This window comes from Phaethon aethereus, assembly GCF_964289735.1.
Source record: "Phaethon aethereus genome assembly, chromosome: 21".
Classification (NCBI taxonomy): domain Eukaryota; kingdom Metazoa; phylum Chordata; class Aves; order Phaethontiformes; family Phaethontidae; genus Phaethon; species Phaethon aethereus.
Window position 1 is genome coordinate 3,428,543 of NC_138597.1, and position 12,570 is coordinate 3,441,112.

Genomic DNA, 12,570 nt, shown 5'->3' on the forward strand with positions numbered 1-12,570 from the left:
GTCATAACAACTACATTACTATGTGCTCATAATTTGTAAAAGATAACAGAATTCTTTGTAAGGGCTGAAAGAATCAGACAAATTAAATGCAGTATTGACAAGCTGATTAATCTTTTCAGTCCTTTACCACCAGGAATCTCATTATGTCAGCACAACACCCTTTTCCATTTGGAGAACACAAGCTACAGAACATTTTTGTTCAGAAGCTAATTCATTGTTCAATATTCATTTCTAATTGAAACACCTCTGAAACAGGAATAATTTAGGATTTAGTACTATCATGCCTAAAGGGGGAAATAGAAAAAAAAGTGTGGATGCCAAGAATGCAAGACATTTCTACGCATATGGCAACTATAGAAGTCTCCATTCAGAGGGAATGAAATTCCCTCAGGTGTCTATATTTAGGATCAAAGACCTTTTTAAAAATACAGAACTTGGAGTCTCCAAGGGATAAAAACTACAAAACTGTCTGTAGTGAACTTTATTTAACCTAAGGTTTTGTGCCAACTTAAATACACTGCAGCTCTCCACTTGAAAGAAGGCATTACCCACTGCGTGTTCTGAAATGCATGGAAAAGCCATTACAGGGATAATCAACAGAACTATAAAATAGAAAAGCAATAAAATGACAAAACCAGATACAACTCAAATAGCTTACTCTTCAATTCAGTCAAGCAGTGTTACTTTTAAAGTGATGATTATTGTATTGTTTGTTCATCTACCTACTCACACCTTAAAAGCTAACTCATCTTAAAATCTAGGGCAGATTTTTATTTAGGACACTTCAAAAGTCAGGTACTCAAAACAACCAAAATGGCTATTTCCCCAGCCATCGGTTTCTGTGCAGAAGACAGGCTCATCTAGTTTTGGCTGCCTTAGTTACCAGCTCCACAGAATAAGCTGCAAAGATGAGGACCTCTATGGCAAAGCTGAATCGGGTGAAAATTTGTGCAGTGAAATAGTCTTTAAAATATTTTCCCCACAGAGAGCACCAATAGCAAGATGAAAATGATCTATTGTTTCAGTCATGTTTTTCTTGGGTAATTGGAATTATTTTCTTCCCCGTACATTTTTTTAACAAAGCTTCACATATCCTAGGCATGGTCATAAGGCGTATACAGGGTAGAGTAGAAAGGAGTAAAAGACAAAGTTCTGTGCTGTACCATGTACATAATACATCACAAATAGTACTTGAAATGTCCATTTTTTATCGTATGGACATTCCTGGCTTAGTTTTCTAACAGATTTAGATGCCTAAAAGCAGTGCAACATATAGGGAAGAATTCAGCCTGATTATTTCAGCTTTCTTTACCGTCATCTTCTATGTAGCAGAATTAAGATCCACCCTTTAGAAGGAGGATTAATCAAGGAGTTCCATAATGTACTGTTAAGCCTTCCTAAAGGATGTAATTATTTCCTTGTTCTGAAAGGACAAATACATAATCCATATAAAAAGTTTTTAAAAGTAAACTGTGTAAGACTTGCATCACAGATGTTTTGGATATATCAAGAAGAAAAAAAAATACCTGGGAAAGCAGATAAATAGTACACGGGGTGATTTTCAAAGGTATAAATGGGAAGCAGGCACTCAGCTCCCATTGAATTTTGAAAGAAGTTCAGCATCCAACTGTCCTTCTGCCTTTGAAAATCTTCCTTCACAAACCCCTTGGTTACAAATGACTCCAAAGTTCAAAGAATGACCTTGCCCTTGTGGGAAACGTAGGAAGGCTCGTGCCTTTTAAAGAAAGATTTATGAGACTGTTGCTGCAGATGTGACTGCAGTGAAGAAACAACACTTTCTAGAAAGGAAACTCTAAAGAAACAAACTCTATTGGGTGGAGTGGATGGGTCACAAGAGACTAGAACCACAAGTAGAAAGTATGGGCAAAAGTACTCATTTGCACAGACGGATACTGCCTAACAGAAGCTCAGTAAGCATTCTACCAGGCTGCTTGGGTAAGATTGTATGTGCAGAGCTTATAATCACAGAATCACTTGGTGTGGGATTAAGACATGAATATCAACAATGTGGCATTTTTGAATTTCTTCAAATTGTCCAAAACAGGCTAATACTGGGAACAAGATAATTATGACAGAGAAGGTGTATGTCATCCTTCCTCACGGTTCAACTATTTGGGTTAGATATGCTCACAGCTGTGCGCTTGGTGATGGCCTAGGGATCTCTACAGCAGTTTAACTAGGTTTGATGACATTAGTCTTGACCTACCGGTAATTATGCAAACTCTACCTTTCACCTTTCTCATCTTCTGAATTACCTTTTCCCACTAATGCGGGGAAGAAAGTACATTTCCTCGTATACAAGTAAGTAGAATAGGTTGTGAAAGGATGAACCATGCTAATATACATGTACAAACTTCTCAGTTTGGAAAATAAAAATAATAGGAACTAACAAATTTTCACAAAAACAAACCTTAACAACACATCCTTATGTGACGGACCATTATTCCAATTCTACCCATGATCACAAAGTTCATTTAGAGTACATGTTGACACACCATGTATGTAATGAAAAATATTTCAAGATTATTTTTTTTTTCCTCCAAGGCAACATATGTTTCTTCAGTATCAAGCACAGTATCGACCATGATCAAAACCACTTGCTATTTTTGGCTGCTCTGTCAGATCATACCTCTCTCAGGCACTAAAGATAATTATTTTCACTGATAACACTGATATAATTGAATTCTCTCAATCTTATCAGAAGAACAAAAGAATGTTCACCATGCAGAGACTTTGGAATTAAACTAAAGATAAATGCATAGCAATCTAGGAATTCCTTATTTTGTTGCTATGTGGCAACAAACTTACAGAAAAGAAAGAAGTAACTCAAGCGCTAGCATAATAATTGATATTCACATCAGCTTTATCACTTTCCAAAAATAAAAGTTAACAACAACTGTTATATTAAATAACTCCTTAAATACTCCAAATTCCTATAATGCCCTCCCTCTGCATAATATAATATAACTTTGTTCATTTGCACATAGGAGAGGACGCCACACTTGAGCAACATTCTAGTTCTCACTCAATCTGCTAAATGTATGTGTATCAGTAGTAAGGCCTTGAGTGGTTTCGTTGACTCCCGCAGGATTTCTGGCATCCTGAAGTGTATGTGCATATATGTGTGTACACACACGCACTCACACACACGCATTTCAATAAAAGATCTACACTTCAAACACAATTTTTACAAAACAAACAGCACATAAAACAATTTAAAGATGGTCAATAATTCTATTTTGCTTGTTTCCTGACTACTTTTTGCTTTTTGTTTTAGCAAACTTTAATAACATAATTATTACCTTTGCAGCAGAGTTTGATACTCCATGTGTGACGTTTCTTATGAGACCACCAACATTGCCGTATTTTATAAGTCCAGTAACGCCTTCTGAAACATCATTCAATAGACCCATAGGGTTGCCAAGGAAATCCACAGAACCTAGAATCCTTGCTGCCTGACTAAGCAGTTCCTATAAAATCAACAGGAAAAAATGAAATACCACTTATGGATCATGTTAACACTACCAAGGTTGATTAAAAGGGGGTGGGGGGAAAAAAGTCCCACCCACAACAAAAGCATACACAAACCCAGATAGTTGTACTGAATGAACACAGAAATACCAGTAAGATCAACAATACTTTAAAATGCAGCGTATTCTTAGAGGCACGTGGTGCTATTTCTCCATATACCAAAGAAGCAATAAAGCACAAACACTTAACTAGTCAAGAAAGGGTTCCTGCACCCTCAGTAGAGAACTCATCAATCAAGACAAGTTCAGCCTTTTCCACAATAAAATCTGTGACACTTACCTCTTGAAAGTGTTTCAGAATGTCATTAATGATGAACTCCTGAGTTTCATATGGATGGACCCTTGTGAAAGGATCCAGATTAATCACAGCATCTTCAAATCGGATTAGAGGAAATCCCAGCGTGCTTTTCAGCGCCTAATTAAAGAAAAGATATTGCTACTTTAATTTTTCTCTCTACCTCTCATTCATAGCACCCAAATTAATTAATCTTTAAATAGGTAATGAATCAAAGCTGCTAGAGTAGTTTGCCACTGCCATGTAGATGCTTTGATACAGAGGGCAATCACTCCATAAACCTTTTACTTGTAAGCAACGATCAATTATTAGAATTGCATTTCTTCAGTAACTTGATAGTCATTAAACACTCCTCCTGATGCAATGTTTTCTACACTTGATTGGAATATTTCAAAACAAAACGTGTTTAAGTTTCCATGCTTAGCATAACTGCTCTAGTGTTCACTTAAACTGAACCCTAAATCAATTTCCTTGATACATAGTAAAGACAAAACTGGCTATTTTCCACCCTGCTTAAGTTCTATGAATGGATTAAGCGTCAGGATGAGCTGGAATAACATACATCATTTCCTGCAAGCCTATGGCTCATTTCTTAACATTACATGGGGCATATTGAAATTCTTCAAACTAGCTTTTTCAGTTATTTTCACGGAAGAAAACTAAGAGAGTAATTAGCCCATGGGCCATCTGTAACGGGTACAGTCTACACATAAAAAAACACAGGTAAGGTGGAAAAGCTATACATCTGTATCTACACACACATAACTAAAATAATTTTGGAAAAATTAACAAGAAAACTAATCTTTTAAGAAAGAAAGGAAGAGATCCATTCTATTTCAGGTCTTGATAATGGCACCTGCACAGTCACCAACATCAGAAAATCTGAAGATGGCAAGAAGCCTGACACTCGTGTTACAACGTTCTACATTCATCACTAAAGCATGCTTGGTAGCAAGTAATACGTGTTTTTCTGCCATCTGCAGGCAATTAAGGTAAGTTACAGGTCTGATTTAAGTTTGCAAGTACGAAAGGATCTATTTATTTTTTCAGTAAATGGATGACTAACTAGAGTAGTCCTCATTATTCACTTGGGTAGGAAGTAATTTCCTGTTTAACTATCCGATATTATATAAGGCAACTTTGTTAATACTGGTACCTAATAAAAATAATCTGTCTATACCAAATTACCAGACAGCAATGTCCAAGCCAGAAACATTAGAGGTAATTAGAAAAACTTCTACAAAGGCTCTACTGTGATTATGCTCTCCCTCCTACCCCAAACTCTCCTGTGCTACAAAACTGAATGGAACTCTTTCTGTGAAAGTTAATATACAGAATACAGTCAGTGACTGTTATCATAGGGGGAAAAAAATAAATGCGTATGCCAAGTTTTCTCTTGGGAACAATGCTGGCGGCTGCCAAGGCATATCCATATGCAATTATATACCAAAGGTGGTAGGAAATCCAAACAGGACACTGCACGTTACTAGTTTCTTAAAAGCACTCACCACTAACTGTTTTCTCTCTTTAAACTTGAGATAAACAGATGATAAGCATTTTTCTGTTGAAGCTAAAGCGCAAACACATTCAAGACACTGCTGATACTGTTGAATGGTAAGGAATATTACAGCTAGCCATGAATTGTCCCCCTTTGCACAAGAATTTGGTAGAAGCAATACAAGAATGCAGGACTGATAATATTCTGGGTCATTTTGGTAGGACTCCATGGTACACACTCATTCCATAAAACTAAATTCTTTAAAAGCTCGCACATCTTCATGCCCACAATATCAAGAGCACAAAAAAGCCTGGTCAGCTTCCCAGTTTTGTTTTCTGAACACACAAGTTCAACAGGCAGCAGCTCAGTTCCTCCACAACAGGGAGGGGTTTTGTATGGTTTGGTTGGCTGGTTTTGTTTCAGCTCCCCCACCTTGGAGGAAATTAGTTGTATTAGCTCAGAGGGAACCGAAATATTGCTGACTGTTGGCACCTTACTACGTCCAGGAAGGTCCCAACACACAAGCTGGGAACACTGGACAAGATTATCGTCTTGCTGTAATATGGAATCCCCAATTCACTCAAACGACTGTGCCAGAACATTCATTACCACATGAAAAGGACCAGATTTTCCACCTAAGTCCGTATTCAATCTGAATTCACTTTAATATTGAACCAAATTGCGCAGCGCTCATGCAAACCCTCCAACTCCAATGAGACAACAGGTTTTGGATGAAACCACTCAAGAGCTGTCCTGTATTTTTGCTCCCTACGTTGCGTAACTTCGTACTTTTCTTCACCCTCACCTCAGCCCTCACAAACGATAGTCATACCCTTTAAGCCTCTCTACGCTACCATTAGTGTAAGATCCTTTGTAAAGTAGTGAGTTATTAGGTGAAGTTGGCTGTGCTTCAAGTGAAATTACAAGAGTGAAATATATTACAGAAGACACTGGAAATTATGCAAATGAAGTAACAGAAGTTCTTGAAACTTCTAGGATTTGTAACTTAAATAATGGAAGAGTAAATGGAAATTAATAGTAGTAAGTTAAAGTTCTGTTCCCTTTTTCTCCTACAATGGAATCTCTTTACACGGAAGCACACTCTGTAAAGGCACTGGCGTACCTTGAGATCCAAAGGTAGCTTGTTGGAAGTGAAGACACTCAACTTTATTTGAGGCACACTAATTTTCAGATTTTCAAAGTAGTATCGCTTTTGTGCTCCACCTTGTTCAACAACCTTTTCATGGAGGTTTTCATCGTACTTTTCAACCTCTGCATCCAGACAAAACATCGGAATCAGAACAGATTATATATAAATAAATATGGGGTTATGAATGCATACTCTGTAAAGTTATTAGTTTCTCTGTACAAATAAAAAGTATGTGCAACTGCTAGTATAGCCAGCAAAGTTAGTCATGCCTTGTGACATGAAGTTGACTTTGAGGCTCAAGAATTTTTCTTCAGATCTGCCTGCACCTCTAAAACCTGAATGTATTTGTAGCTAAATAAAAAAGTCATCCAAGTTTAAGTTATTTGAGCTTTTAATCTCACTTCTAAATTATCTTTGTCAGCATACAGAAGCAAGGTGATACAAACATAACTGCACTGTTTCCTACTGTCTAGTCATGGTCTTACAATATGTTTTCCTCTGCTTTTTCTGTATTTCCTTACACGGTCAACCATCAATAAAATGTACAAAGCACGTAAAGATGTCAAGCTTTTCAATTATCACTACAGAATGGACAAAATACCTACATGGAAGACATTCAGTAAATCATTTACGTACAGAGTGAGCCAAGTGTGGTTGACACTAACAGGTTCATGTGTTATTTGTAAGAGCATCCTGGTGGTATGAGAAGGCAGCGGGAAAGACAAAAGTCTTATGAACTCAGGTTGAACAATAAAACATGTTGAATGTAAATGACAAAATGATTTTTGTTTGAATCTTGGATGACTTCATCAGCATCAGTGGATAAACTACGAAGAGCATACAGTAAGTAAGGAAACAAAAAACCAGCAAAAGCATCAGGGTAAAAGAAAACAAAGGACAGATCAGTAAACAGTGTAAGAGTGTAACTCAAAATTTTTCTTTCTTCATCACTACAAATCTAAGTCTTTAAGTCCTCTGCAAAACTGGGAAACATAATACTCGTATTTTTTCAGAGACAGTTCAGAAGACACTGGGGATTAGCAAAACACAGCACTCCTTAGCATCATTTGTAGGCTTGCCCACATTTGGAATCATGCCAAGAACCATTTTTTTCCCCGCAACAGTTGTTTTGTTATATAACCTTACACACCCTACTGTACAGTAAAAGTGACTTTTTGAATTGCCACTCCAAAACAGACATTTCAGAAAGTTTCCAAAGTACAGATAAACCCTATAATAGAAGGATTAGAACAACATCTATGAAATTAGAAGATTCAAGAGTTCTGTCCTGCCTCACTGAAGGGAAGAAAACTTGTATTACAATTAGAGCCAGGGGTATGGATGCCACAACTAAAAGGTCAGACAGCCAAAATTCCTTCAGTTAAGCAAGAGGAACTGCCCAAGGAACAAACGTACAGAGATCCCATTTCTAGCCTTGGGTTTAAATAAACAAACATTACTAAACAAAGTGGTTTGCTAAATTAATAACACCATTTCTTTTATCCCAATTTAGATGAATCCAGATACAGGAACTTAAGATGAATACCAGACTCCTTCCCACAGACACACAGCTCAGCCACCGCGTACTGGACAACAGCATGTTACATGGGTCATTACCTGAACGCTGTAACAAGCATGATAATCATGAAAGCTTTACAGGTGCCACTGAGACATTAGGTTTCCAGCTTTCTGTTCAACAGTGGATGTTTTCCAGGCATTTTTAACTTATTTTATGTGCAGAGATCATAATACCTCTGTATACTGTAAAACCGGTCTTTGTAATTTTATACTATACCTGACTCAGAGTGATCATAGCCAAAGAAACTCAATAGCTTCAGAAGTAGTTTCTCCTCAATTTGAACTGTGAACTTTCGAGCAGTGATCATCAGATGCTACAAAGATAAACAAGTCTCAGTTTACAGTTTTAACACTAGAAATATGATCCATGTAAGTCATTAAATAGGACAATGTGTTCCACTTTGACGGAATATTTTCACTGGAATGGGTTCATAGTAAGATTCCCACCTTCAAAATGTGGTACTTTTCTTCGCTTAAAGTTACCTGCAACTTAGTGATGATTCAATTTTTTGGTAGGTATTGTGCTTTATTACCCAATACTAACACTTCAGAATCTGATGTTTATCTGTTTTCCAACACCAAAATCAAAAATAGCGTAAAAATACGCGGGTGAAGATCCAAGTGAGAAAACAGGTCTTGATAACCAACTCAGATTTGCCCTCACAATGTGGTGAGGTGGATAAATTTCTAAACAACATCAATAGCTGCAGTACACAGGGTTTATGCTGCAAGATAAGAGCTTATCAGAGGGAAGTAAATAAACTTGTACACAACTCATGAAAGCATAGCATAGAAGTTTTGGTTCACTGTGCTACAATGGTACCTATCAGTTCTGAGGTGAGAATAATTGCCTTGAAAAATAAGGTCACAGACAAGAACAAAGAGGGCTCTGGCCTAATTTGTTGTATTTTTGAATATATTCATTATCCTGTTCATCACTGTATTGTATCTTTAAACACTATGAACATGAGAAGGTGGATATAGCATATTAAGTCAAAGTGTATTTCACAAATTATTTAATTCAGACTACTAGTAAAAATTAGGAACAGGAAAGGTCATTTAAATAGAGTAATACCTGCATGGCACAATCAAAAGATTGTGGTTTACCTTGTATATATCAGTCAGTGCATTTTTACTGGGAAATTTCATTGCATTTACTTGCACAGCAGGACCAGTCTCCACAGGTTCATTTTCACTCAGTTTAGGTGTCAGAAAGAGCATAAAAGGCTGTGTGGTACCAATAAGCTGGTTGTCCACCTACAGAGTGGACAAGACAGACAACAAAATCTAAATAGGTGACAATAAACAGTAAAACAGTATCCTCCTGTAATCTACATCAGTAGCCACAATTCTGCTTCCAAGGAAATCTTACATATTGGGAACAGAATTCTAATAATTTAGAGGAGTTTTTTTAGTGGGGAAAAAAAAGTCATTGCAGTCTTCTGTTTAATTTGTGAATTCTGAATTTCAAAGACTGAACTAAAAACTAAGGTAAAGGCAAAACTCTGCAAAGCGAGAAACAAAATCTAGTTGGAAAAATTAGAAGAGATTTATATTAGTCTATGATTCTATGATTTGTACTGCGGCACTACCAGCATTAGGACTCCTGCTTTCAATGGCTGCTTTTTCATTACGTAATGACAAAGAGCCAAGAATGAGGAAGGGAGAAAAATCTCAGTTTGACTTGTTTACAAAGTTAAAAAGATTCCTATTATGACAACAAAAACTGCAGAACACCCATGAACAAATACATTTGTTTCAAAATGGCAAATACCTGTATGTCTTGCACACTGAGCTCGAGCACCTGACTCGTTGACAATTGTGTGTAGTGGACATTAATTCTTGTGAGGCTTGCAAACACTAGCTCTTCAGGAACTTTGTTGACCAAAGATAATCCTATTCCACCTTCCAGTTTCACAAGCACCTGAGAAAAGAATATGTGAAGAGGAAAAAAAAACCAACCCCGCACTAACAAACGGACACTGAAAAAAAAACTGTGCTGCTGAATACTTCTGCAAAGACATTAATTTTTTTTAGACTCATCTCCAGAGAGGCTGAACAGCTCATTAATGATTAGTCTTCAAATAAATAGGTGTTAAGACATATAAGCCCAGCTTCTAAGAATGAGGAGTTTTAGCAGGAAAATATGCAAGTCCATTACAAGAGGGCATCACAGGGAAAAGTTAACACCATCCCCCCCACCCCCCTGTAAAACCTAGAAAGGAAAACAATAAACAGAAGAGACAGATAGTAGGTGTAATAGCTTACTTCTAATTCCTGCTCCGTATCTGGATTTTTAAACTTGCGTAGATCTTGTTCCGTAACTGGAAGTCCATCTCCTTCACTGGATAAACGATCATTTCTACGTTGGTTAAAATCCGTTATCTGATAAATAAATAAATTATGACAACGATCACTTCCCATTGATAAACAACAGCTATATTGTCCCACCTTATACAGTTATCTTCTTTTAAAAATAAGTACAATGAAAACTTTTGTTGTAATTATTTCTGTTTTATGATATCCCCTTCCCCCTTCATAAAGGTAACTTTTGGTAAGAATTTAGAGATGCAATACAGGAAAAGGTATTCCAAGTACAAGCAAATAATGAACTAGATTCTAGTTAGTGAAGGACCTTCACCTGCAGAACTCTAGTTGGCCCATCCGGGATGACTCTAACAGCTAGTACTCCTGACCCAGGCCTCATCTTTTGGTTTACGAACTGCTGTTCAGGTGGAACAGGCCCCAGAAGTTCAAGTGAGGTATCAGGACCAAGAACAACTTCTGCTCCATCATGGAGACCTAGTATTCCTCCCTTTGCCTGGAGAAAGAAAGAAAAGGTCAGTGGGGGGAGTGATTGACAGGTAAAGGTTTCAGATAACTATTTACATACATTAATTTAAAAGTGTATTTTACTTTCCTCTCCTTACTCTTCAGAACTAAAAGAAAAGCAGCATTTACTTGATATTACTAAAGCTTCTGGTAACTCATACTTAATCAGCTTGTTAGCTAGAAGAAACGGCCAAGATCAAAAATTAAGTATTCCCACTGCACATTCAGAAACTGAAGCTATCATACCATGATCGAACATGGGAAGGCCTTCCTGAAAGTATTTTCAAAATTACAGAAAGCTTTATAAAAGATGAACTCTGCATCTGAAGATGAGAATGCAAATCCTTACTGAGTCAACATCTTAAAACAGCAATGCAGTGTTTTTGGTTGCTTCAAACTGACAAGTAGTAACTTACTAAGTTACAGTAATTTGATCACAAAATGATCAAAGCAACATCATACAACTAAGTAAAATATTTTTCTCTAGATGTGTTTTTTGGGATTACAATTGAAACAGAGCATCAAAGGTGGCAAAGGAACACTACATTGCTGCTATCCTTACTCTAGCTACTCTGAGGGCTGGAGCCTTTTATGGCTACTACATTCCTTTAAAGTTAATCAGAGCAGAACTACAAATAGAGTCTTAAAAGGTTATTGTGAAGGCTTCGGAGTACTTTCCATACTTTTTCTTCTTTGCTTACATCAGAACAAGCATCTGAAACTTCAAAAGTAGTGTTGGCAGGATATTTCTAGTTTCACAGAGGACACATACTGTCCTTCTATTAAAGAATGAGCAAAACGACCAAGATGCTGGTTTTCTGTCATTGCTGCCCTGTTTTAAGATGAAGAAATACCCGAAGCACACATTTTGTAAAAACAAACAACAAATTAAAAGGAATTTAGAAACAAGAAAAGAAAGGAGAGCGGGGGTGGGGCGCGGAGGGGGGGGAGAACGTATCTCCAATAGAGCATGATGGTGTCCTATCTGCAAGATTTTCAAAGTGATACTACCATTTTATACCCTACAGATCCATTCCAGATTCAGTGTGCACATAGAAGACTCACTTTCATCAGAGAGCTAACATATTCCCTATGAAGGTACTTTTGCCACTGAATTGAGGTTGACTTCCACTGACATAGCTGGCACAATTTATTTTTTAAAATAAAACATTAGAAATAATATCATTATTTATTACAAACATACTTTGCTATTTCAACAATATGCAGGATAACATTCAAATTTGTTTGTGAGCAGTGGATAAATATCGTTGAAACCCTTTAAGAAAAAAAAGGAACAAAATTCTTTGACTTTTAGTTCTAGAATTTGTAAAAGCAATCCAGGTTTCTGTGCCTACAAATTCTAATATCAGCAGGCAGAATTATCAAATAGTTTGCAGGTGTTAGCTATCTGCAAGTCAGAGTTTCCTGGAACACAAAGAAAGAGCAAACAATTGAAACTGCTTTTAAAACTCTTACTACTAAAATGTTAGAACCATGATTCTGAGAAGTGCATGGTTATACACAAATCGTGACTTTCATCAGTCATACTGACACAATCTGCAGCATTTTCACATTTGGTATGTGCGAGAATATCAAGGCTCTATTTATCACTATGCTGTTCATTTTTAACAGTGATGTACTATTAATTTTCTAATTATTTACTTTC

At 36.8% G+C, this 12,570-nt stretch overlaps 1 protein-coding gene across 4 annotated transcripts in view; it reads right to left on the reverse strand.

Annotated features, from left to right (window-relative positions):
* Nucleotides 1–12,570, reverse strand: part of VPS13D (vacuolar protein sorting 13 homolog D) — a gene marked incomplete at both ends in the record, with an annotated part of 103,760 nt that overhangs the window by 36,804 nt on the left and 54,386 nt on the right. For all 4 annotated transcript variants that reach the window (XM_082009419.1, XM_082009418.1, XM_082009417.1 and 1 more), the window contains 8 exons: nucleotides 3,324–3,491; nucleotides 3,832–3,966; nucleotides 6,468–6,616; nucleotides 8,290–8,386; nucleotides 9,180–9,329; nucleotides 9,847–9,996; nucleotides 10,341–10,457; nucleotides 10,714–10,893. In XM_082009419.1, coding sequence (XP_081865545.1) covers nucleotides 3,324–3,491; nucleotides 3,832–3,966; nucleotides 6,468–6,616; nucleotides 8,290–8,386; nucleotides 9,180–9,329; nucleotides 9,847–9,996; nucleotides 10,341–10,457; nucleotides 10,714–10,893 — 1,146 coding nt within the window. The remainder of the gene's footprint in view (nucleotides 1–3,323; nucleotides 3,492–3,831; nucleotides 3,967–6,467; nucleotides 6,617–8,289; nucleotides 8,387–9,179; nucleotides 9,330–9,846; nucleotides 9,997–10,340; nucleotides 10,458–10,713; nucleotides 10,894–12,570) is intronic.